At 38.6% G+C, this 27,284-nt stretch overlaps 1 protein-coding gene across 1 annotated transcript; it reads right to left on the bottom strand.

The window, feature by feature from the left end:
* Positions 1 to 442: 442 nt before the first annotated feature.
* On the bottom strand, positions 443 to 26,922 carry LOC114662024 (zinc finger protein 45-like). Its single transcript, XM_028815306.2, has 3 exons — positions 26,359 to 26,922; positions 19,737 to 20,324; positions 443 to 6,338 (listed from the first exon to the last, which is right to left on the bottom strand). Exons 1-3 carry the CDS (start codon positions 26,825 to 26,827, stop codon positions 5,791 to 5,793), a joined length of 1,605 nt encoding a protein of 534 aa, XP_028671139.2. The 5' UTR covers positions 26,828 to 26,922; the 3' UTR covers positions 443 to 5,790.
* Between the last annotated feature and the right edge of the window lie 362 nt (positions 26,923 to 27,284).

Here is a 27,284-nt window from a genome sequence, read left to right as displayed (position 1 = left end):
TGTGGCAAGGCTCAGCTGCACAGCTCGTCTTCAATACTATGGTGGCGCTACAGATTAACTGCTGCTCTTTTAAGTTTGTTCTTCTGATGAAATGCCAGAACGTTTTCTTCATAAATCAAGCTGTAAACTTTTCAGTTTGGCACATCCTCCCATTGGAAGCAATAATGACATCTTCAGACTGACCACTCTCACTTTCTTTAGTGTGGTGTGCACTACTGACAATAAGAAAGACATGGAACACTACACTAGGCCTCAAGAGAAAGACAAATCTCAAATAAATGAAGGCTACTTAATGGAAATAATAAAATCCAGAAATGTGCCACACTGTAAACACCTTGAATATAATGTTACAGCTGCTTCAAAATTCTCTAGTGGACATATCTGATCTGCTTAACATGATTTGTTATCATTCATACGAGCCATGTAAAGACAAAAAAAAATGTAAAGAGCTGTAACATTTTGTCATATATTCTAAACTTGCAACATAGACAATGGTGACTAACAGTGATCAAAAATTACAAGGTGACATTCATATCAAGGATATTTGATAATCACAATCAGAAAGGGGTTAATCCATGCTCAGCGCACTTAACAACTGAAATCAAGTACTATAATTAATATAAGGAAAATGCTGCTGAAATCATTGTTTGTAACATTACAAGTTGAAGATTACCAAGGATCACCTCACAGTGCAGTGTTATCTTACCAGTTTAGATTCGACCAGTAAAAACTGCACCACTAAGAAAATCTGAAGTATGTGTGGCAATGTCTCTGTTATTAATTTAGCTTGCCCTCATTCGCAAATGTTACGTCATCTGTTTGAAGTGTGGAAGGCAGCTAAACATGATGCAAAACTAATGTTTTGAGATGCATTTCTTACCTCAGTCATGATGGAGAAATCCAACTTCAGCAAGTATCATGGCAGCATCTACAGAATGCCTACCAGCTAGCAAATCACAGGCTTCAACTGGAGCAAACTAACCAAGCCAGATTACTAATTGTCCAGATGTTTAATGTAAAATAAAAATTCTCTAATCTATCCTATCCAATCCAACTCAGGGTCACTGGGGACCACACGTTATCAGGAATCCAATCTTGGATGGGGCACCAGTCCATCACGGGGCTCACACACATATTCACCCATGCAATGAGAGTTTTTTCTCCAGAATGTTAAACTGATTGATCCACTTCAGTTCACAACTTAACTTCCGCTGCACTAAGAAGGCCCTCTTATTTAATGTTACTGAAAATAGGGACACAAAACTTGGTTGCCCTGCCCTCTGGATGCATACTAGCATCAGGATACTCTGAAGAAGGGTAGAGTCAATGGACAAGTCTAGCAGTCTTCCTTTTAATGGGTCACAAACCTGTATATGATTTGTGCAAAATTTGCACTGCATAAATTGGAGACAGGTTTTATAATGTGGCCAAAGAGAAGCTCATGTTTAAAACATTAACATGGATAGGTTTACTTGATCTGGAACATACATGTGCCTCTTGACCTCTCCTGATGGCGCTGGTGTAGTACTTCAATGCATACAAACAAATTATCATTGGCACTGAAATGGGCTTTTTTTACAGTTTGCTGGCATCCTCATGTATGCACTACTCAAACAAAAGTATCCGTACAATTATCTAGTTTTCCATGAGGTACAGTATGAGAGAAGGTGGAAATGTCTGCACAAGCTTTAGTTCACTACCTGCTAGGATGTTCCCAAACTATCCACAGTTAATGGTCACTTTTAAAAACAACATGATTTACACTACTGATTCAGCTTTTGGTGAAAAGATAATAAAAAAAGGAAAATTTGTGGAAAATACTAGCATTTTGTTTAACTTTCAATAAGTTTGTAAGACTTAAATTTACCAAATACGAAAAACTATTTTTGTCTAACATATGGCCCCCTTCCATACAAAAAGCTTCCCAAGGTGCTTTACAAGTACACAGCTGTACTACAGTACTTAAAACAGTCACAACCTTGACAGGTTAAGGACTTTCAAAGATCATACACTAATCCAGTAATGGAGGCTAAACAAGATTTTATGGGTCAAAATCCAATACTTTAACCACTAAGCCACATTCAACTGGGTTTAAATTTGAACAGCCATTGCTCCAATCAAGTGAGAATGGCTCAAATGTTGCAATACACATTTGTAGATCTGGGAAGTTGGTTTGAAAACCAGAAACATTCTTTCCACCTGAATGGAAAGAATATGTAGGCTTCCCCTGCTTTATGAAGCTAACTATGTAAGGTGAATTTTTGTAATATGAACTGCTAATGACAATTATTTTAAATTTTAAACATTTTACGCTATTCTTTGCTCCAAAAATGACTTCTACATTCAAATAAGGAAATTCATGAAAACTGATAGAATTTGTTTAATAATAGCTTGAGTCATCATTACACAATCCTCTTCCTGAAATAATTTTTAAAAAGGCTCTTTACCTACAATTCATCACTTTATGTTTCACAGTTAAGGTAAAGGCCTTTCAGTATTTCTTAGGCTTTTCAACTATTTGCACAATGTTTTTTTGTTTTGTTTTGAACCATGCAGTTCAGGATAATGCAAGAAAACATGAGAGCGACACACGTAACAAGGTGACTGAACCGTAGCACAGAAATGCAGATTCAGCATTTAGAGTGACCGAGTCTGGCATCATGTGACATCAACACCCTGCCCAAAACCCCAAGTCACATTCCATTCTGCAAGTTGTAAAGATGACTGGGAGTTTGCACTACGAGCGCAGGTTTGAAAATTGGCCCTGACTTGATCCTCATCTATGTAAAAATTCAGATTCATTGTGATTCATAAGATGAAGACGTACTTACTGTATGTTGTATATGCAAATTTTGATAAAGTAGAGGAAGCCTGTAATGAAGCAGCTTTTACTTTTGTTCTAGATTCCATAAATATAAAATTCAATACTTAAAAGTGAAAGTATTATCCAAATAAGGGATGTGAACCAAGAGACATGACAATCAGTACTAAAAATTTTCCAAAAGGTTGCAATATACATATACACAGTATACTGTAATTATACTGAAGGAATACAATAGAATAGAAAATAGAGTCCTTATACAGATTCAAAAAGTGTTCAACACCTTCACTTTCGACACATTGTAATTTTGTTCAGATTTAATTTTAAATGGATAAATTTACCTTTTTTCTTATCAATCTACACTCAATAACCCATGATGACAAAGTGAAAACGTTTTCAGCTTCAAATGTATCAAAAAAATCAAAAACTAAAATCTCTCTTTTTCGTAAGATTTCATTCCTTTAATTCAGTACTTTGTAGAAGCCCCTTTGGCAGCAATTACAGCTTTAAGTCTTCATGGGTAAGTTTCCGCAAGCTTTGCACACCTGAATATGGGCAGTTTCTCCCATTTTTCCTGTCAAATCCTATGAAGCAAAGCTAGATTGGATTGGAAGCGTCTGTAAACCGACATCTTCAGGTCTTTTTGCAGATGTTCTTGGGGGGTTATGTATGGTATTTGGCTAGGCCACTCAAAGACAATCAGTGGCATGTCCTGAAGCCACTCAAGCGTGGTCTTGGCCATATGCTTCAGGTCACTGTCATACTGAAAAGTGAACCATTGCCCCAGTCTCAGGTCATGTGCAATCTGGAGCAGGCTTTCTTCAAGGACTGCCCTGTATTTGGCATCATTCACCCTTCCCTCAATTTTGACCAGTCTCCCTGTCCTGGCTGCTGAGTAGCAGCCTTGTTGCATCATGCTGCCATCACCATGCTTCATTTTACGGATGACATTAGGTAGGTGCTGAGCAGTGCCGGGTCTTTACCAAATATAGTGCTTGGAGTTCTGCCCAATGGGTTCATTGTTTGTTTCATCAGATCAGAGAATCTTTTTGCTCATGATCTCAGAGTCCTTTAAAAGCTGATTAGCAAACTCCAAGCGAGCCTTCATGTGCCTTTGACTCAAGAGTAACTTCCGTCTGATCGATTTGAGTGCAGCTTAACTGTTAGGATGGTATTAGATAGGTGTTGCACAGTCCCTCTTAATCACCAGACATAGGTTAAATTTATTTCTCAGTACACCAGAGAATACTTTCCTCAAGCTGTCAGAGTTCTTTAAATGCCATTTGGCAAAATCAAAGTGTGCTGTCATGTGTCTTTTACTCAAGGATGACTTCTGTCTAGCCACTCTACCATAAACACCTGATTTATGGAGAGATACTGAGATACTGTCCTTTCATTAAGTAGAGCACTTCTGAAGCTTTATTAGAGTTACCATTGGGTTCCTGGTCACATCCCTGACCACTGCCCATCTTGCCTAGTTACTCAGTTTGGCAGGTCAGTCAACTCTAGGAAGAGTTCTGGTGGTTTCAAACGTCTTTCATTTCACAATTATTGAGACCACTGTGCTCTTGGGAACATTCAAAGCTTTAGAAATGGCTTTATCCCTTTTCCCTGTTCCATGTCTGACCACAATTAGATCACGAGGGTCTGCAGAGACTTCACTGGCTTGATTTTGTCCTGACATGCAGTGTGAATTATGCAACCTTATATACACAGGGGTGCGTCCTTCTAACCAATGTCCAAACAATTCAATTTGGGACTGGGGGACTCCAATCAAATTCTAGACAAATATTAAAAGCAAACAGGATGCACCAGACTAAAATTTGGAAAGCTGGAGCAGAGAGTGTCAATACTTAAAGAAATGTGAGATTTCAGGTTTTGATTTTTAATATATTTGCAAACCTTTCTGAAAATGTGTCTTCACTTTGTCATTATGGGTTACTGATTGTAAATTGATGGGCAAAAATAGCACATTTATCATTTTAAAATTAAATCTAAAACACAAGAAAGTGTGCAGAAAGTGAAGCAGTCTAATGCTATCCAAGTTCACTATAATTGAGAGAAATAATGTATTCGGTTCAGAATGAGACTCAAGCTCCCCAAGTGATGGCACCACACAGACTAAATAGTAGATTGTTAATAAACAGATTTGCCCAGGTAGTGGTCACTTTATCAGTATGATAACCATGCTAGAGTCATAGCAACTCAATCCAGTTCAGAATGACATATGTCGGTTTTTGTACTAGCAAACAAGACAACACAAAGCTCACTGCTTTGACAAATACAACATATTGTGTATCTCAGAGGAAAGCAAGAAAACAGGAGCAAAATCTTAAACTTTAACCCTATCGTTATACTTTATTTACTGAGTAATTTAGCGGAGCTGAAGAAAGAAGATAAAATGATGGCAGGAGAATGCCAAAAAAGACAATCATCCCATACGTAATTATCTTTTAGGATAAGTTGGCATGTGTGATGTGGGTATAACAGTCTAACACTAACCCTGCCCAAAAGTACTATAAGCTGCAGATAAGTGGTGATGTTGCTTACCCGTTTTCCTCTTACTGTTTCCGATTCATTTATTGTTGCATGAAGCAACAAGTCCACATTGTTTTCGTCATGCTTCTTGTGCTATATAGCCCTTGTGACATGATGTATTTATCTTAACTGATACTGACTTGCTTATCACTGACATCATTGTGCCTTTAAAAAGCATGCTCTTCTACCCATCCTTTTGTACATTGATTTCAATTGTGGTGTATCCTCACCTTGGTCTAAATCTATGTTTATTGACCTGGTAGATTTTACCCAAAATTCAGTGGAAAACCACCATTACTCATTGCAGCACAACATCGATTGTGTTGGTGCAAAGACAAGTTGGCATTAAATACAAGCACAGCCAATTGCGACTTGTTCGTTAGCAGACAAACATATGCCACTCATTTTTGTAGTGCAGGAGCTGGTTGCTGCTATGATTTTTGAACACTACAAACCGTCAGTGGCCCCGGAAAAAATACCACCGTAGATGTAGCTGGAGCAGCAGGAGTCCAGGTGGCAGGCAGTGAAGATGTTGCAGGTGCTGTTAAAGTCGGCAAAGAAGGAAGATGGACAGGTCCTGCTGTCATTTCCGAGGTAGCATACTGCTTCTCCCCTGCATGAATTCCTTCATGTTTCTGGAGGTGACTTTTCTGGATGAACCGTTTTCCACATTTTGTGCAGCTGTAGGGCTTCTCTCCAGTATGAATTCGCAGATGTCGTTGAAGGTTACTTTTCTTCATAAATGCCTTCCCACATTCTGTGCAGATGTACGGATTCTCCTGAGTGTGGATTCTCTGGTGCTTTTCAAGTTTACATTTCAATGTGAAACCCTTCCAACATTCCGTACAATGAAATGGCTTCTCTCCATTATGAATCCGCTGGTGTCTCTCTAGGTAACTTTTTTGTTTGAACGTCTTCCCACATATAAGACAATGATGAAGAGCAAATGTTGTCTGGATCCACTGTGGTATTTCAACTGCTTTGTGGGGGTAAAGAGAGAAAGAAACAGAGTTTTAGTGCACATAAATATCATGCTTCCATGCTTATTCAGACTACGCTTTAAAATAACGCTTAATGAAATTCACCACCAATTACATAGTAATGATAGAACTAGATGAACTCCTCCAAGAACTGTGGTCTTGGTGAGGTGGAGGAATTTATGTGCCCCAGTATGCCTTTACGCTTCTTAGTTTGAGTTCTTCTTCTCCTTGCCAAACAGGTCTAAGAGGAGTGTCAGACAAAAAGTGATCAAAAAATTCAAGTTCTCCAGGAGAAAGGCCAAAGGATGGTGTTTAAGCCTGAGCACGGTCATTCAGAACACCCTATATGTACTTTATGGCCATTTGGGTTCAATGTCCATGTGGCAAAAGCTGGGGACCAGATGTAATACAGTGGTTATACACTCACCGGCCACTTTATTATGTACACCTGTTCAACTGCTTGTTAATTCAAATATTTATCAAATATCAGTCAATCACAAGGCAGCAACTCAGTGCATGTAGGCATTGTCAAGATGGCCTGCTGAAGATCAAACCAAGCATCAGAATGGGGAAGAAGAATTATTTAAGTGACTTTGAACATGGCATGGTTGTTCGTGCTAGATGGGCTGAGTATTTCAAAAACTGCTGATCTACAGGGATTTTCATGCACAACCATCTGTAAGGTTTACAGAGAATGGCCCAAAAAATATCCAGTGAGTGGCAGAACTGTGGGTGAAAAAGCCTTGTTGATGCCAGTGGTCAGAGGAGAATGGCCAGACTGTTTCCATTACAGTTATAAATGACCATATTCTCCAAGCCTTACTGGGAAAGTGGATAGTGGGTTCCTTGAACACAGATTTCACCCCAAAATCAATCTTTGTATGAAAAAGACCAATACTGATACCTTCTTGACCCTGGGATACTAAACCAAACATGTACACTTGTTGCAGATATTTAAATAGTTATAGAAAGTTGGCAGTCTTGCCTACACATGTTCATATGACCGGGAACCCCTTGTGCTCCAAGAACACAATCTTCTGTGACCACTGTTCTGTGCCATTCAGGCCTTGAGAGTTGCAAAACCAGGGTTCTTTTCATTATGTTAAGTGCTGTTTAACACTGGAGTATGGTGCATGCAAAACACAGGGCAAATGTCTGGGAAGTATGAAGCTCAAAGACTGTAAGGGTCTAATTCTGTCTTTTGCAGATAATGTAATCTTGGAACCATCTAAATAGTCTGTGGCACTCTCAGTGTGGTTTGCTGCAGAGCAAGATACACAGGAGATGAAACATCAGTCTGGAAGGAGAATCACCAGAGTGGAGAGATTTCATTTCTCGTACAGGATTGTTGCCCTTTCATATGGACAACTGAAGAAAACATGACACATCAGAGAGATGAGACTACTGTTCTGTCAGCGAGATCCAAAACAACCAAGTGTCTTATTCTTTGTCACTGCATTACAAACATTGCACTTCTGGGTGAGTGCTCATTGGTTGCCAACTGTCATACATTGAGAGCCAGCCCACACTTCTTTATGCTAAATCAAACTTGTTTGACTTTGTCATAGTGAGTCACTGAGTATGTCATGATACACAACTCACTATTATAAAACTATGCGGAGACTGCCTCCGACTTACTAAGATTATGCAAAAGAAGTCTGCAATAGAAAATCAACGGAAGAGTCGTCTACTGGGACACAGCTTTCACTCATGATGCAGGGTATTTAAATTAAGTAATTTGTAAATATCTATTACTGTAAATGCTCAACACTGGGGTATTGAAAATAGCAGTACCAGTATGTGCATTATGTCATATGCACAGAGGACAGTAATATTCTTACTGCATGTCCAACCAACATGCTTTAAACATGTTCAGTCAACACGCAATTTTAAATTTAAACCTGTGGCATTTTACTGCTAACCTTTGCACCATTTTAGATCATTCACTGCATTTCAACTGATTACATTTGAAGAGAAACTGGAAAAACTGAGTTGTTCTAAAACTTGTGACCTGTAATGTATCTAATAACAGTTTTGCAAGAGTCATTCCCAGTAAGTTAGCATTAAATTCATGTAAATATCTGCTTGTCTAATATAGAATGCTAATTTTATATACAGTATGACAGATGGGGGGCGCTATCGTCCCCTTGAACCCTCGGACCAGACGCCAGACACCAGATAAAAGTCCAAATTATTATTTTATTCGGACAATACAGTGCACAAAGCACCCTCCACTCTACAATATTCATAAATCAACACAAATACACAATCAATAATCAATCTTCCACTCCCAGACGCATTGCCACCCTTCCTCCCGACTCAGCTTGTCCGTCTGGGATATTCCAGAGTCCTTTATAGTCCTTGACCCGGAAGTGCTTCTGATCCTTCAGTCCACGTGACTTCCCAGCACTTCCGGGTCAGGTGAAAACTCCTCTTCTTCATCCTGGAAGTACGTCATTCCCTCTGTCGCTGTGACTAAGACGCACTTCCGGGTTATACAGAACATACAAGTCCTTGAGCCTCCCTGTAGCATCCTCTTGTGGCCCCCACAGTATCCAGCAGGGTTGTGAATAGAAACTCCATTGTCCAGGATTCCCTGCTGGCCTTCGGGGCACATCCATGCTAAAGGGAGGGCTCCATCTGGCGGCCTGGGGGTATTGGCCGGGATGAATGGCCGGCTATATCCCACAACAGCCATATAAATAAAAGAAGATTCTATTTATCCTCCATAAGCTAACATGTTAATGGAACTTTCTTCCAAAATTCCAAACACAAAGTATCATGACAGCAAGAAGTTATTTTTGTGTGTACTGTGAATTTTTATCTTACTTACTGTATGAACTATTTTTGCTTTGAACTTCACTAAAATGTTTAAGATGAAGATACCTGGACTGTGGAGGTTAATTTATTTTTGGTAAATGTGCAACACTCAATAATCTAACCTTTCCAAAACCTGAAAACATCACAGAAATACAGCTTCACTTAGAAATATTTATTTTAAACTGAAGAAGAAAACCCAAAATGCATAGCTTCAGGTCTAATTTGAATTCTGAGTACCGTATATACTCATGTAAAATTGGGTCTTGAAACCAGAAAAATCAATCATAAAATCAGACCCCAACTTATACACCTGTTCAAAAATATGACACATTTTTTTTTTTTTTTACATCTTGTTTCTTCCAATCTCGCATCAGTTTCTCAGACGTGTTGAATTTTGTTGCAGCAGTGCAGTTACCAATTTCTTTCGCTACTTTTAATTTAAAACCAACTTCATATTTTCTTCTGATCGAACGCTCCATTGTAGATAAGGGATGCTCTTATGATAAAGGTGTATGAGAGTGTGAGATACAAAAAACACAAAACAGTGCTAATGTCGCTTTGGAATAGTTCGGGTATTACCGTGTGGTCATGTAGGTACAATACATAGAAGAAAAAGGCAGTGTGCTCTATGGTTACTCTCTCAAGTGGGTGTTAGCATATCATAATCTCTTGGACCAATAGCGTGAGTTTTCCGCATTCAATTTATACAACCGACATTACAAAATAATGGAAATTATATGGTAAAATCAAGCCTGAAATTATACGTGGGAGAACCTAAACGTAAGTATATATGATAGTCAGAATATGTGCAGATATCAAAAACAGGAATTGGTGTCAATGAAATAGAAACTAAAATGAAACTTTAAATTTTAAAATGCCTTGCCATAATCATCATGCCGTATATACTCAAGTATAAGCCGAGGTACCTAATTTTACCTAAAAAAACTGGAAAAACTTATTGACTCGAGTATAAGCCTAGGGTGGGAAATGCAGCAGCTACTGGTAAGTTTCAATAATCAAAATAAATACCAATAAAATTACCGTACATTAATCGAGGCATCAGTAGGTTAAATGTTTTTGAGTATTTATTTCAAAGAAAAACAGTACTCTAGCTCTGTAAGTGGAGAAGAGGGTCAACAAAAACAATATGGTCTCTCTGTAGTGTGTGTGTGTGTGTGTGTGTGTGTGTACTGTACACTCCAGCTTTCTGTCGGGTAGGCGAGGGCAGCGGGACCCGACTCGAATATAAGCCGAGGGTGACGTTTTTCAGCACATTTTGGGTGCTGAAAAACTCGGGTTATATTTAAGTATATATGATAATTCAAATTTAAGGATATTTCAATTCAAGGTTTTGATTGAAGGGCTGATTTATTAACTCCAAGCAATGAAAGAATACACTAAAAAAAATGCTAAATACTAAACCTGTCTGAAGTGTTTTGCAGAAAGGACCCTCACAAAGTTGCCTTCTTACAAAATGTTTGAGCTAAATTCCTGTCTTGCTGCTAACACAAACTTATTTTTGTTAAACTGCCTGAAACTGAAGAAATTTGTATATTTGTATTAAATTTGTATATATATTTGCATATTTTACGTAATCATTTGCCTATATTGTGCAGTATAACATGGAGGTTATGTAATTGTTAGGTACTGTTTGATGTTTTTGTAGCATTCATTGAATTACTGAAACTATTGTGTTCTGTGGTTATACATGGAATGAAAGGTGCTCGATTGTCTTAAAGACCACTTATTACAAAGGTATACATTGAAGAAAAAACAAAAAGGTTTTGATTACTTAATGCGATTTTTATATATCTGTGGGCAGTGAATTAAAAAAAATAAAATCATTTTTCACAAAACACATTTCTTTACCTATCAGTTATAAGTTATAATCTAGACAAAACAACATCAATATGTAATTTTAATGATGATTGTTTACATTTAATATTTTCTAATTTTCTTCTGTGTTTAAAGCAAAACAATTATTCTCCTTGGTAATAAGGTCAGAATAGAACTGGAACTGAAATTGGTGAGGAGTCCTGGCAGTAGGTAGTAGCATGTCTGGCCAGTCCTGTCCTTCCCTTGCACTGGAGTATAGCAAATACGCTTCAGTGTGAATGAGGCAGTTGATCAGTGCATGTGTACAGTAAATGATCAGCTGTACTGTTAATTCATATTATCTAGAGGTCGCATGAAGAGCCCATATGTTTTTTTGTAATGCTTGTGGAAAGTTTCTACTACAAAAACAGAGACAGCATAAACAGATTTTAAATATATAGATATATCTATATCTATATATATATAAAATCCCTATGTGCGTCCAGGTGTCCGTGTGTGGGTGTCTTCTGGTGAAGTGCGCATGCGCGGGGCACGGTGCGATGCGCGATATTACTGTCAGAGAAAGTTAGAGGCGTTTTACGGAAATACAAACCAGTATTACTGCGAGAGGAAATTAAAGGTACATAATACAGTGACGCATATTACAGCCACATACAAGCCAGTATTACTGTCAGAGGAGATTAAAGGCATATTATCGCGCACGCCTGTATTACCGCCAGAGAAAATTAAAGGTATATTACGGATGCACAAGCCAGCGGACGTAGAAGACGGTATCCTTCAATAAAGGCGCGCACAAAAAGGCGAGCCTCAAAAGGGCGACCTCAATTGGACGCAACGAATAATGGCGCGCGCAAATAAAGATCTGCACCTTTGTTGCTCTTCACATATTCCAGAGCCATTTGAACTAAATTATCTACGAACGCCTTTATTCGCCGCGCTCAATTGAGGTCGTCCTTTTGAAGCTCGCCTTTTTGTGCACGCCCTTATTGAATAAAGCCATACAAGACAGTATTACTGTCACAGAAAATTAAAGACACACAATACACGGTGGCAGCCCACGAAGAACGGTCAGCTCAGCAAGTAAACATCAACAAAAGAAAGGCTGAAAGAAAGAAAAATACGACCAACAAAAAGAATGAGGACAAAGTCCCTTGCCATTTAATATAGACTCTTCCTACTAATGTTTATGCACTACTGTTCTAGCGCCCATTATTGTAACGGGCTAAATGACTAGTATATATATAAAGCTTATTACGCCAACTTAAAAATAAAACTTGGTGACTAGGACACACAGTGGCTCCATTGCAATGTCTGCTCTGTTTGTGTTGCGGAACTACAGTAGGACAATGGGCAAAAGGTAAGAAGGTTCTTGATTTTAGCATAGCCATAATTGTTATTCCTGTTCCTGCAAAATTCAAGGATATAACAAAAGGAATCAGAAAGAAATTGTTTATCTTAAATATTCTATTATCAATAAGACCTGTACCACATGGGTCTGATGCACCAATCCCTACTCCACCTCACAGTCTTGATTCTGTAGAAAACTCACTCAGAGTATTTCAAATAATTATTAAGAATTTGTTCCAACATGTTCAAGCAATGAGCCACATCTATTCACTCAGGAAGAACTTAATGATTTACTAAGAGGTCTAGTCCTTCCCAAAGATGCAGCAGAGCTCTTGGGGTCCCAATTAAAAGATAAAAACTTACTACACCCAGACACAACTTTGTCTGGTACCGAAATAGAGAAGAAGAGTTAGCAGTATTTTTCAACAAAGAAGGATCCTTAACTTACTACACTGATGTAAGTGGCCTTGCATAGAAATTTGGCAGAGATTCACAGTGCAAAAGATTTGGGACTATTTATTTACTCATCTAAAAGAGGCATAAAAGGAGTACTTCTTCAGAACGGTAATAAATATTAATCAGTACCTGTTGCTTGTGCTGGTCATTTGAAAGAAGACTATGAGAACTTTAAAAATGAACTGGAATAAGCGATGTTGGTTCATATGTGGGGACCTGAAAGTTCTGTGCAGGTTACTAGGTCAGAAGTCAGGTCATACAAGATTCCCAGTTCTTCTCTGTGAGTGGGACAGCAGGGCCAAGAATTGACATTAGGTTCAAAAGCAATGGCCAGTAAGAGAAAAGCTACAGCTTGGTGCCAAAAACATCATCAGACCTTGCTTAGTGGAAAAGCCATCTTACCAGCATCATATGCCCTGGGCAAAGCAGAGACATACATAGGGGCCCACAACGTTTCTGATGCCTATGTTCCTGGGACCCCAGCCAGTGCCCATTGTGCCATAACATTAAGATGACCCCAATTACTGGATCTACATAAAGTGCTGCCACCAGGTTTGTTTGAGGATAAACTGAAAAATTGCATTTTTGCAGAACCTGGTATTAGGAAACAAAATTAGGATTTTGATGGCGAGATAAGTCTGTTGCTCTCAAGAATTTTTTTGTGCCTATTTAGAAACTGAAAATTTGTTCACTTTAGGATTTTTTTTTTTTGGTTTTTCGTATGCATGTAGCAATCTAAAGTCTGTTCATGTCGGGAATTTGTTGTGTATATGTACCAATGCAACTTGGTCGGTCTAGGAATTGTTTGTGCATATGAAGCCACAGATCATTTTAAATGATTTCATCCTATATTGCCTGTACATCTAGTAAGCCACTTATGACTTCTAGATTTATTAGTACAGTTTAAGGATAATCCACACAAATCACATAAGCAAGAGAATAAACCATTTGTGTGTAAGCCATTTCGATTCTGAAGAAAATAAATAGTAGTAATAGGTTCACAAACATAAAAATGACCTCCACATGAAGCTTCTGTGATATATAATCTAACTCGCCAACCATTTACGTCAATAATAATAATAATAATAGATTTTATTTATGTAGGGCCTTTTCACTGCTCAAGACACTTCACAGAGTCTTGAGCAAAAACAGCAGGTATAAGTAACATTGGATACAAATATTTTCTGCATAGAACCCTAAAGAAGGTAAATACAGGATATACAAAGCATTAAAAAGAATAAAAGACAATAACAAGAATAAAATACTAAATTCAGTACTAGAAGAAAAATCTGAACAAATCACATAATTTGTGATAACACACATGAACAAATTATCCAGAGCAGCTGGACAGAAAGGTAAACTGAAAGAAGGGGAAGAATGTCAGGTTAAGATAAAAGCCTTCCTGAACAGATGAGTTTTAAGCTGTTTTTTTTTTTTTGAGGAATGAATGGAGTCAGCTGACCCAATTAATTTCGGGAGGTCATTCCAAAATCTGGGTGCTATACAGCTGAAGGCCCAGTCACCCATAGAGTGCAGGTTTAGTGTAGGACACAACAAGACTGCCAGGATTAGAGGACCTTAGTTGGCGAACAGGAGTATAGCGATGGAGAAGGTTACTGATGTAGTCTGGTGTGAGGCCATTTAACACTAGAATTACCAGAGTCTACGAAAAAACTTGTAGATCCGGCCCACCTTAAAACCATTCGCACCTCTCCGCCAGCATCTTTTGTCATCTAAATGTGCCGATAAAGACAAGCTGCAAGCAGCCGGCTATCCCATCCCCCCACTGACTTAGAAAGTGCACAAACTTCTCCCAGCTCATACCTTGATTGATTATCTGGGAGTGAAGTGGAGTTTTAGAGTGGAAATAATAGATCGTTATTTGGAACACACGTATTTCATGTGTGTTCCGTTTTCTACATTAATCTGTGTAACGACATTGTTAAAACAGAAACTTTTTCATATTTTAGTAATAAAGGTTACAAAATGTAGGCATAAACTATAGAACGTATAAACCCTGAAGTCCAAAGATCAAACAAACACTTTTCTTTTTAACCTCAAACAGACATAAAATTTATAAACTGGTATGCACTGTAAATCGTTAAGTTTAAAATGTCGATCACGGTTATTTCTGTTGATTAATTCATGCTTTCATTGATTATAGCTAATACTGTTATCAAGTGGTCACTATTTTTGCCTGTTGTATACAATCTATCTAGCATCTTTCACATCTATCTCCACTCTCACTGCCCGCTTGCCTGCATGCAGCGTGTGTCGATTAATATATGATTTAATGTATTTCTTTTTGACAATTCTCTGAGATGTAAAATACATATACATTATATATAAAATGAAACTACTATATAGCTAACACTGTTATGTATCTGTCTAGTGCCTTCTCTGTCTGCCTATTATATAAGTGCCTTCCCTATCTATCCATTTATCTAGTGCCTTTCACATGCTAATATACTCTCACTGCCTGCTTGCTTTTCTGCAGCACCTGTCATATAGTGCCTTTCACATCTATCTATCTATCTATCTATCTATCTATCTATCTATCTATCTATCTATCTATCTATCTATCTATCTATCTATCTATCATATACTGCCTTTCACATCTATCTCTCTATCTGCTACTGTCTGTGCATTATTCAGTGAACTGTCTGACTGTGTGTCTTACATAACTTAAAAATAAGAACCGTTATAAGGACACTTGTTCATGTTAATTGCAGTCTCAATTTTTAAAATTGAGGTTAAAAAGAAAACACTTTCTCCCCAGCGGGGAATCAAACTCAGGTCTCTGAGGCACGGCAGGCCTGCTGCGCTCTGAGTCAGCAAATCTTAGCACTACATCACGGAAGCTGTTGTATCGTTCTTGAACCTTTTGTAAAAGTGTTTATTTGATCTTTGGACTTCAGGGTTCATACATTCTATAGTTTATGCCTACATTTTGTAACATTTATTACTAAAATATGAAAAAGTTTCTGTTTTAACAATGTGTTTACACAGATTAATGTAGAAAACGGAACACACATGAAATACGTGTGTTCCAAATAACGATCTATTATTTCCACTCTAAAACTCCACTTCACTCCCAGATAATCAATCAAGGCATGAGCTGGGAGAAGTTTGTGCACATTCTAAGTCGGTGGGGGGATGGAATAGCCAGCTGCTTGCAGCTTGTCTTTATCAGCACATTTAGATGACAAAAGACGTTGGTGGAGAGGTGCAAACAGTTTTAAGGTGGGCCGGATGTAAGAGTTTTTTCGTACACTCTGTTAATTCTAGTGTTAAAGCTATGTAGGTTATTAATTGAATTTTATATTCAATCCTGTAGACACAGGAAGCCAGTGAAGGTGAAGTAGAATGGGTGTTATGTGCTCGCAGTTGCTGGTTTGTGCAAGGACTCTTGTGCAAGGAGGTTTGAATCAACTGGAGCTGTGATATTAGATTAGAAGGGGCACCTGCCAGCAGCGAATAACAATAATCGATGCAGAATGTGATAAAAGCATGGACACGTTTCTCAGCATTAGAAAAGAAGAGGAATGAGCCAACATGTGATAGTTATGGAGGTAAAAGTAATAAAGTTTCTTAATGTGGTTTTATGTGGTCAAAATAAGAAATGGAGGAATTAAAAATGTCACCAAGATTCTGTGCATTAGAAGGTGGTGTGATGAGGTCATCGTCAAGAGTTACTGAAAAAAAGCTAATCTTCTTAGGTAGCACTTTAGTGCCAATTTGCGGGAGTTCAGTTTTGTTGCAATTTAATTTTAAAGAGTTATGCTCCATCCCTGTCTTAATTTCACTGAGGCAAGTTGTGAGCTGAGAAAGCTCTGATGAAGTTTCACTTTTAATGTTGAAATAGACTTGAGTATCATCTGCATAAAAATGACAACCCAATCCAAAGCTACGAATAATAAGGCAAAGGGGAAGTATATACAGTTAGGTCCATAAATATTTGGACAGAGACAACTTTTTTCTAATTTTGGTTCTGTACATTACCACAATGAATTTTAAATGAAACAACTCACATGCAGTTGAAGTGCAGACTTTCAGCTTTAATTCAGTGGGGTGAACAAAACGATTGCATAAAAATGTGAGGCAACTAAAGCATTTTTTGAACACAATCCCTTCATTTCAGGGGCTCAAAAGTAATTGGACAAATTAAATAACTGGAAATAAAATGTTTATTTCTAATACTTGGTTGAAAACCCTTTGCTGGCAACGACAACCTGAAGTCTTGAACTCATGGACATCACCAGATGCTGGGTTTCCTCCTTTTTAAGGCTCTGCCAGGCCTTTACTGCAGCGGCTTTCAGTTGCTGTTTGTTTGTGGGCCTTTCTGTCTGAAGTTTAGTCTTCAACAAGTGAAATGCCTGCTCAATTGGGTTAAGATCAGGTGACTGACTTGGCCATTCAAGAATTTTCCACTTCTTTGCTTTAATAAACTCCTGGATTGCTTTGGCTGTATGTTTTGGGTCATTGTCCATCTGTATCATGAAATGCCGCCCAATCAATTTGACTGCATTTAGCTGGATTTGAGCGGACACTATGTCTCTGAACACCTCAGAATTCATTTGGCTGCTTCTGTCCTGTGTCACATCATCAATAAACACTAGTGTCCCAGTGCCACTGGCAGCCATGCATGCCCAAGCCATCCCAATGCCTCCACTGTGTTTTACAGATGATGTGGTATGCTTTGGATAATGAGCTGTTCCACGCATTCTCCATACTTTTTTCTTGCCATCATTCTAGTAGAGGTTGATCTTGGTTTCATCTGTCCAAAGAATGTTTTTCCAGAACTGTGCTGGCTTTTTTAGATGTTCTTTAGCAAAGTCCAATCTAGCCTTTCTAATCTTGAGGCTTATGAGTGGCTTGCACCTTGTAGTGCACCCTCTGTATTTACTTTCATGCAGTCTTCTCTTTATGGTAGACTTGGATATCGGTACGCTTACCCCCTGGAGAGTGTTGTTCACTTGGTTGGCTGTTGTGAAGGGGTTTCTCTTCACAATGGAAATGATTCTGTGATCATCCACCACTGTTGTCTTCCGTGGATGTCCAGGTCTTCTTGCATTGCTGAGTTCACCAGTGCTTGCTTTCTTTCTCAGGATGTACCAAACTGTAGATTTTGCCACTCATAATATTGTAGCAATTTCTCAGATGGGTTTTTTTCTGTTTTCGCAGCTCAAGGATGGCTTCTTTCACCTGCATGGAGAGCTCCTTTGACCACATGTTGTCTGTTCACAGCAAAATCTTCCACATGCAAGCACCACACCTCAAATCAACTCCAGGCCTTTTATCTGCTTAATTGATAATGACATAACGACGGACTTGCCCACACCTGCCAATGAAATAGCCTTTGAGTCAATTGTCCAATTACTTTTGAGCCCCTGAAATGAAGGGATTGTGTTAAAAAAATGCTTTAGTTGTCTCACATTTTTATACAATCGTTTTGTTCACCCCACTGAATTAAAGCTGAAAGTCTGCACTTCAACTGCATCTGAGTTGTTTCATTTAAAATTCATTGTGGTAATGTACAGAAAGAAAATTAGAAAAAAGTTGTCTCTGTCCAAATATCTATGGATCTAACTGTAGATACATAAGATCAGAAGGCCAAAGGCAGAGGAACCTCTTGTGTGACCAGCATTGTGCTGGACCTGCTGTTGCCAGGTCTAACGAACTCTTGCCAATCAGTCAGACAAGACTTAAACCACTGGAGGGCAGTGCCAGAGATACCCAGAATGTTCTCCATTCTGGACAGTAGAATGTCATGTCTGACAGCATCAAATGCTGCACTGAGGTCTAACAGAATTCATATGCTGGTTTGTTCCAAGTCAGCTGCCATAAGCAGACTCTGCCAATCTCTTTCCCCATTTAACAAATAACATACCTTTTCTGTAAACTTCAAATACACATGTAAAAATTTCAGATACAGCACACAATTTGCAAGTGGTAGCGTAGGCTGAAGGATTTTGCATATCTTTCATATACATTACAAGAACTTCGCAATTGTTACCATTAGTGTTATATGAGAAAACCTGGTTACAAGTGGGACAATTTGATGTCGAATTTCCAAACCTAATGCATCTGGACCATATTCAAACAGTGATAGACAGTAAAATATATCATTTCCATCTACCAATGCACATATACTATGTGGAACGGTTGGATTATCAGTCAAAATGGATTCCAGTTTGATTGATCAAAACCAATAAAAAATTAAAGCAGGTGTTGTGAATGGAAACAACAATCTTTTGGCAGAACTTCCCTCCACTTTACTGCTCTGTCTGCACAGCAAATAATAATGGCATCTTTTCCTGTATGAGACACCTCCCCTTCTTTACTTGTCAGCCCGTCCTTTTGATCAGTGTTGCTGCTCATCTACATCATTCATTGCTGGAAGCCACGATTGGCATACATCAGCACTCTTCAAGCATCCTGCGTAGTGGCTGCTTCTCTATCTCGTCTGGCTTTTTAGCACGTTAACATAGTGTACTCAGTACAATAATATTACAGGAAAATAGAAAAACATAGGCCAACTATATATGTTTAATTTCTACATACTGTGACAGAATATATGCACATACCCTTAAATGAAATTGTGCAATGCGCATTTTGATCAGATCAGAATGGTCTTATTTGTAATGTTAAACAGTGGAGCAGGGGGGTAAATGAAGGAGAAATGTGTCTTTGTCCCAAACATTATGTGCGGCATTGTGTATGCGAATACATATTATAAATTATACATACACAGACAGATAAGGTAGTTGTCATGAATGCAAACAAAAATAACTATTACAATTGGAACATTTTTTTTTTTTTGTAGAACTGTACTTTTTACCAAGGGTGTATGTAATGTGCATGAAGGAATTCTTCTCTTAGAATAGCTTTGGGGCATATAAACTCTTCCATTTGAGGCAATACATAAACCGACTTACTTGTTGGCAGCTGGCTGACAGTTGATGGAGCTTCTTCCTCAGATCTTTCACTTTCCCACTGCAGTGACTTGGATCTGTGGCTTTCAAAGTCTACAGATGACAGCTGATGGGGACCGTGAGTGACATTTGCACCCTCTTTAATGCCAGGAAAGGGACATTCAGATACAGATTCTGGTTTGTGGACTTGCACTCTTTCATTCTCGGATGTGTGGCCGTATACGCAGTCCTCCTCACAGACCTCTTGTTTAATTTGGACATAAATCTGCTCGCAAGCCTCCTTTTTAATGTAAGCAAAGCCTGTACTGCAATTTTCTTCTTTAACAAGATCACAAGCTGGATCATGAGGTTCATTTTTATTAGAATCGTTCACTTTGATGTGGGTGGTTTTCTGCTCCAGGGATGTATCTATTTTGGACCTCTCTTTTTCGTTGCAGCTTGAGATCTGCCGAGAGAACCCATTTTCATTTTCATGGAAAGTGAGAGTTGGTCCTCCCAGTTGAGACACACAGGCCAACTGACTAAATATCCCATCGTCCTTGCCAATGCTTTCCATATGAGGTACATTTTTAATACCAACTGCTACTTCCCCTGTACAAACAAAAAAAATCAAATTTGCACATATTAAGAATACCAAATTTAAGAATAATCATATACCAGTAAAAAAAAAAGAAAAAGAAAAATGAAAAACAAGTCAGCATCATCATTTAACTGTAGAACATCATACTGGATAGTATGATATGAATTAGGGCCATACGAACATGCAAGATATATAGAAACCCATCTAAACAGCAGCATACTTGTTTTAAAATATACCAAAAATGTCAACTTAATCATTTTAACAAGAGCATAGCATATCAAAACCCATAACAACTTTGATTAATAAGAACTTTTTTGTAGTCTATAAATCATTAAATGGGTAAAACTGAATGTAGATAAACAGTGTACAACAAAAGTTACATAATGAAATAATTACCCTCCTTCAGCATGCCCACTCCCCAATCTCTTTTCCCAGTCATTGAAATGGATACATATATATTGTGCATCATTAAAAAAGCCCAAACTGGTAAGTGAGGGAGCCAGCCAAGCCAACTGGTCCCCAGTTCCTTACAAGTGCCTTCCCAATCAGCAGTGGTGACCACTCAAAACCCGGCTATGAATGACTTTAACCCAGTACTGCCACTTGCTAATGTTAACCCTGAATGGTCCATGAGTCCTTACTGCTGAAAGCACAAAATGGGTTAAATTACAAAAAGAAGCTTTGAGAGCTGAAAATGATAGGAGAGTCTATAGATTTCCAACACACTGTTAAAACAGATTTAACAGCAAGAGAGTCGAGGAAGAATAACCTCTGATGGAGAGGATTCAGTGATAGGGAGGAAAGATCAAGTAGAAGAAAACAATGAGGCAAGAGAGGAACATTATTACCCAGAATGGAAGACAGACAAGTGGCAACATTGGACTAAAAAGTAGCTATGAAGGGTGATTCCCAAAACTTATGAAGAAAAGTGGCAATTGCGGCAGAATGACATAAATGGCATGAAGGGGTTGCAGCAAAACTCACAACAAATCATTTACGTGAGGAAGAATATGATCTATGTAGAAACTTAAATCAAATATTTTGGAGAGCAGTTGTTTTTTGGCAGAGCTCTCTCTGTTATAAAAAAAAAATCTTGGGACAATCCTGCGACAAGACGTGATCTTTTGAAGACAGACGGAGAGACACTTTTCACATCTTGCGAGATGGTCAAGTCACGTCATACTTACAAACTTTTTCAAACAAGGCCACTGTCATCTAACCTCTCAGTTGTTGGAATGCTTTTGGCAGACACACTTCCTGTGCTCTCGGCTCTTAAAAATTTTATACGTTCTAGATGACATGTCAACGACTAAGCGAATAATAAAGAGCAGCACGTCGAAAAGAGACCCAAAAGTATTGGAGAGAAAAGAATGCAAAAAAGAACATAATTAATCTTTGTGCAAATTCTGAAAATAAGGAAAGTAATAATCTGCCCATCCCACAAGACTAGACTTTGTGCCAAGAGATTGAACCACACCCAGGGCCGGAAAAAGACAAAGCAGAACGTCGTAAAGAATTCAAAAATATTGGCGCGATACACATGCAGAGCAGGTTACAGATAAGAGTGTTGGCGAGCAAAGCCCCCTAGTTTTTTTTTTTTTTTTTTAAATAAAACGGCATTAGTGAGGAGGGGCCATGGATAGATCACATTGTCAAAAAGACTGACTAGGCAAAGCATGATCTTGCAAAAGTGTACTGTACTAAGGGCCGATACTGGTGTTGCAGATTTTGAGGTGTATAATTTAAATAAGGGGTAGGGGAGTGGAAAAGGTAGACATTTTATAGGCCTCAAGGACCAATCCAAGCTGGAGATAAAAAAGATGGAATGTCACAGATGGACCACAAGAACTGAAATATGTGAAGACCAGAGCCATCAAAAATGTCTCCCGAGTGTGGAGCTGCCCTGCTTGGATCACAGTGAACAGCGCACTGGGTTACCTTGAAAACATAAGTGTTGGATTATGAAAAACAGGAGTCTGAAGATGCCAAGATCCCTTTCTGCCTTACACCCTCAAAACTCTGTGCATAAGAAATTACAGGGCCAAGGTGACATTTTTGTGAATTTATTTTTAGTAAAGTAACAGGTAGAGTAGAAAAGGGTCTGGGAGCTGAAATGCTACATTTAAATAAATGCCAAAAAGAAAAAAAAGACCAGCAGGCAAAAGCTATTTTGAAAGAGGAGGCAATATGATAAAAAGGCCCAGTGGTATAACAATTTTAATTAAGAAAGACTTAATGGATTGTGGTCAGTATTGTGGCATAACATGAATGCTGCATGTTCTCTCCATCTTTATATGGGCTTCCTCTGGTGTCCACCCACAGTTTAAAGCCACTCTAACACAGTCCAAGGCAAATTTCGTTGGAGATGTGAATTTGTCCAGCAACATACAGACATACTGCACACACTGTCTCATGTATAGGCCTTGGTTCAGAAAATGGATGCATTACAATATTTTATTTACATTTAATTGCTTAGCAGACTTTTGGTTTTATCCGTAAACGACTTATAAAATGATCATGTTTGAATAGGTGAAAGGGTCCCTGCGCGCTTTTTATTTCAAAATCCTATTTTATATATCTAGTTACGTTTAAATGCCCAAGTTAACAACTAACCCGTGCAAAGAAAGCAGTTACATTTTCCTTAAATGTGGAAATTACACAAGTGAATTAGCTTTTTGCTTTCTGAACGCTGTTAGGTGTATTTTATTAAACTTCCCTGGTTGATCACAAAAATCTATGTTTCTGTCACACATTTTATTAAAACTGCTTATTGTTGTGATTCTCGCTCATATTGCAAGTACACACACACAGTACAACAACTACAACTTGAGCATCTGTGGTAATTTGAAATGAGTTACACCTCTACTAGAAACGCAGCTCGGTTATACCAAGGACTGCTGCTTCATTTGCAAAAGGGACAGCCATGCTAAAGTCTCTCATGACATTAAAAAGAACTCGCCACACAGTAAATAATTGGTGTAGCACATAAACCAGTTGTCCATCCAGCAAAGATATTTTTGCCTCCTCTTAAACCTCACACTGTTCCATTCCATTGAAACTAGTGTGGTGCTCAGGTGTCACCCGTTGCAAGACTGCACTTGAACCACCTCAGGATCCCAAATTAGGACCCATCATGCGGTGGATGCAGCAAGGCACTGGATCAGTGCCTGACGACAACCCCCCCATATAAAACTTGAAAAATTGAATGAAAGCGAAGAACTAAGCAGATGATGAAGTTTGATATTTGAGAGAGACATTTTCATGAATAACTGATACCAAAAAAAAGACAATTTATTTTTGTTAGTTCACAAATCAGACATGTCAGTAACGAAGATCTGCTACTGGGGCCATAGAAAATTGCATGGAAGGAATTCAAAAATTAACAATTTTCATGGTAACTACACCAAAAAGAAAAATCCAAACCAGCACTGCAATAACTAACAGACAATAACTAAAACATGGGTTTCTTTAGTGCTTAAATTTGTGTTGCTCACATTCTTACTCAGCATTACTTTGGTTTCGTCACCTGTGAAATATTAGGCTATGTCCATAAGTTAGTCCATAGCTTAGCAGGTATGATCCGTCTCTGTTTATTTTATTTATTTAGTTGTATAATACTCTATAGTTATTTACATTGGAAGTGTAGGAAGGAAGACATTCAAACTGATTCTTACACTTTAATAACAGTTACTGTGAGAATAAATAAAGGATTTTTAAAATTTTTAATTTCATGTAGAGAGGGAGGCTCAGTCTGATCAACCAGCTCCAATGGGATTGTTATGACAGGCAGCAGCATGACAGTCAGAGCAGTAACAGCCATACTTACAGACAACACCTACAGAATACTGTTTTGCCTAATCATTTTTAATTTAATATGGGGAACATTAAACATTTGCTTTGCTTTATTAAAACTAACTAAGCCATGCGTTGATGGTCAAAATAAATGTTAACATCGCTTTCTTAAAGGAAAACTCCATCCAAAACTTACATTTTTTTTTTTACATATTTTACTTAACCCCGTGTAATATGCAGTGATTTCAGAGGGGAAAAAATAATCTCATGTTTTCAAAGAGAAAGTACATAACAAAGAGTCTAACAGTACAGAACTTGAAAATGACCAGTTCTGGACAATGTCAAAATGTGCATGGAAGAAAGAAAAAAAAAAAAAAAAATTCTCACGTAACTCGTGTTGCATACCCCACACATAAGTCATCCATTCATATGCTTAAACAATGCAAAATGCATGCTTTGTTGCTAAAATGTTGTTAATACCAACTTCCAGAAAACTCTGGTTACAATATTACACATTCATTGGTCAAGAATCCTGTGTTTAAATTTAAAAGTATAGTATTTTGGAAATGTGCTTTTCATTTTCATATTGTATGCTGAGCTTTCCGGAAGTAGGTATTAACAATACTTTAGTAAAAAAAAAAGCATGCATTTTGCACATTTTGAGAATATTAATGGATAACGGACATGTGAAGCAGACAACACGACTTACGTGAGAATTTTTTCTCTTTTATCCATGTACATTTTCCACATTTTTTTTTTACATTGTCCAGCGCTGGTTCATTATTGGGTACTGCTCTGTTAGAATCTCTTTTATGTATTTTCTCCACAGAAAAATGCAATTTTTTTTTCTTAGCAGACCACTATAAACTAAATGGGGTAAGTAATAATAATAATAATAAACAAATTTTGGGTGGAGTATCCTTTTAACAAGACCTGGGTTCCCTTCCCAGGTCCTTCCTGCGTGGAGTTTGCATGTTCTCCCCGTGTCTGCGTGGTTTTCCTCCGGGTGCTCCAGTTTCCTCTTACAGTTCAAAGACATGCAGGTTAGGTGTACTGACGATCCTAAATTGTCCCTAGTGTGTGCTTGGTGTGTGTGTGCCCTGAGGTAAGTTGGCGCCCGGCCCGGGGTTTGTTTCCTGCCGTGAGCCCTGTGTTGGCTGGGATTGGCTTCAGCAGACCCCCCCGTGACCCTGTACTTAGGATATAGCGGGTTGGATAATGGAGGGATGGAAGGTATTCTTTTAACAACGGACCAGGAATACAGGGGTTTCCAATTTGCGTGCATGCATACAGAATCCTGTAAACTCTGTCCCTTCGTTGGCCAGTTTTCTGGTGTAGCCGACTACTTGAGGACTCCCTCGATCTTGTCTCCAGACATCGAGAGGATTTGGTTTCTGCTCTCCAGCTGTTTGCAGAACAAGATCTCTAAAATGTACAATTACAATACACGACAGACTAAACATACAGACAGTATAGTCCAATCCATATGTCAATAGAAATGTTTACCCAAGAAACAGACACCATGTTTAATATCCTGATGCCTACCATGCCAGCATCTGGCACAAGGTCTGTATTTCAGTAATGTTTTTCCAGTGCTGAAGTGCATCATTCCTTTAAAACCCATAAAATTTATGAAATGCAGAAGTTTTGAAAATAAAAGTTTGTGTGTTGGGTGACAGTTACTGACTACCTGCCACTTCCTTTCTTTCAAGTGGCTGGGTCTAACATTGCTATTAATGATGATTAAAAGCTATGTCTATAGGATTGATACTTTTTCTGAATCTGTTTAGTTAAAACTGGGGTGGTATGAGTAAATATAACATTATAAAACTCACTTAATGTATATGAGTGTATACATATATTTGATGCCAACAAGGTCATATGTACAACCACGTCAGTCATGTCCTACGAATTCTAATAATCGATTTAAGGAATCATACAATCTCAATATAAAAAACAATTATACTCTTACTGTTAATTTTGTATCAGACTCAATCTTTGACTTTCCTCCTACATCATAAAGACGAGCGTGCGTTTGCTTAACTGGCATCCGTTAACTGGCATCCGTAAACTGGCCAGTTGTCAGCGAATGCAGGAGCGCACAAGATGCCACCAGCACAGTCATCAGCGTCCGCGACACTGAACTGGACAAATCATGGTGGCTGCCCTCGTCATTTAAGTCAGGCTCGTCTGTTTGACGCTCCACAGCAATGCTCACAGTGGTTATGCAAAATCCACCATCCCACAGCTCACCTCTGGCTGTATCGCTCGCTGCCCACGCCGTCATCATGCCGCCTGCCAAATTCTGGTGTCCACGCATCGCACTCACTTCGCATTGGGAGATCTCCAGCTGCAGCTTCAAGCACTCAATCTCTTTATCCTTTACAGACATTTCCAGCTGGAAATCGGCGACGCGTTTGTCAAAAAAACCCACAAGCTCTGTGGCAACAATCTCTGCCGCCGCTTTTACCGCTTCTTCGACTAAGAGAACAAAGTGGTTCTCGGCTTCGGCTCTCATCTTTATAACCTGATTCTGGTGGTCTTCCAGTTTCGCTTGGAAAACAGAAAAGCAACCATCCACAAACTTAGAGAATTTCTTCAGCATAACGTGCGCCGTCGCCCTTGCTTCTCTCTCCACGCTGGCGGTAAGCTGCTCTTTAAAGAAACCCGAGGACAAGCCGCAAGCCATCGTCTGTGTTTTGGGCCCGGTCGCCTGTGTCATGAAACGCTTCAAAATCCGCTCTATGTCGCTTTTCTGTTTTCTATTGACACGGTCCACTTCCTGTAAAAGACGGTTGATTTTGTGGGCTTCCGGGGTCAGGAGAAATTGGGGTCGAATCTCACCAATCACTGCGCGCTCTCACGTCTGACCAATGCGGCTGCACATTCCTCGTGATCCGCCTTTAGTGAGGGTGCGCTTTGGAATACGTTTTTCACAATCTTTTAAATATGTTCTGTGATAAATTAATTAACCGCAAAACTCTATCTATCTATCTATCTATCTATCTATCTATCTATCTATCTATCTATCTATCTATCTATCTATTTTATTAAACTTTAGAGACTCCCTTCTCTTATAAGGTATTTAAGCATCCTCTTCTACCTGTCTAGAATGAAGATTTCATATCTTTTCACTTTGTCATGTTCCTTAGCTCACTCAGTTTTCCAACGTATCTACT

The sequence above is a fragment of the Erpetoichthys calabaricus genome, chromosome 12, assembly GCF_900747795.2.
Source record: "Erpetoichthys calabaricus chromosome 12, fErpCal1.3, whole genome shotgun sequence".
NCBI classification, from domain to species: domain Eukaryota; kingdom Metazoa; phylum Chordata; class Cladistia; order Polypteriformes; family Polypteridae; genus Erpetoichthys; species Erpetoichthys calabaricus.
This window is presented reverse-complemented; position numbering and strand designations above follow the sequence as displayed.

Excerpts from the sequence above, each read along its gene's own strand:
- LOC114662024 (XM_028815306.2), bottom strand. The coding sequence starts at position 26,827 with ATGACACAGGCGACCGGGCCCAAAACACAGACGATGGCTTGCGGCTTG. Across the intron at positions 20,325-26,358 it reads AGCGAGCGATACAGCCAGAG|GGGAAGTAGCAGTTGGTATT; the intron begins GTGAGCTGTGGG and ends TTGTTTGTACAG. Across the intron at positions 6,339-19,736 it reads TGTCAGCCAGCTGCCAACAA|CAGTTGAAATACCACAGTGG; the intron begins GTAAGTCGGTTT and ends ACCCCCACAAAG.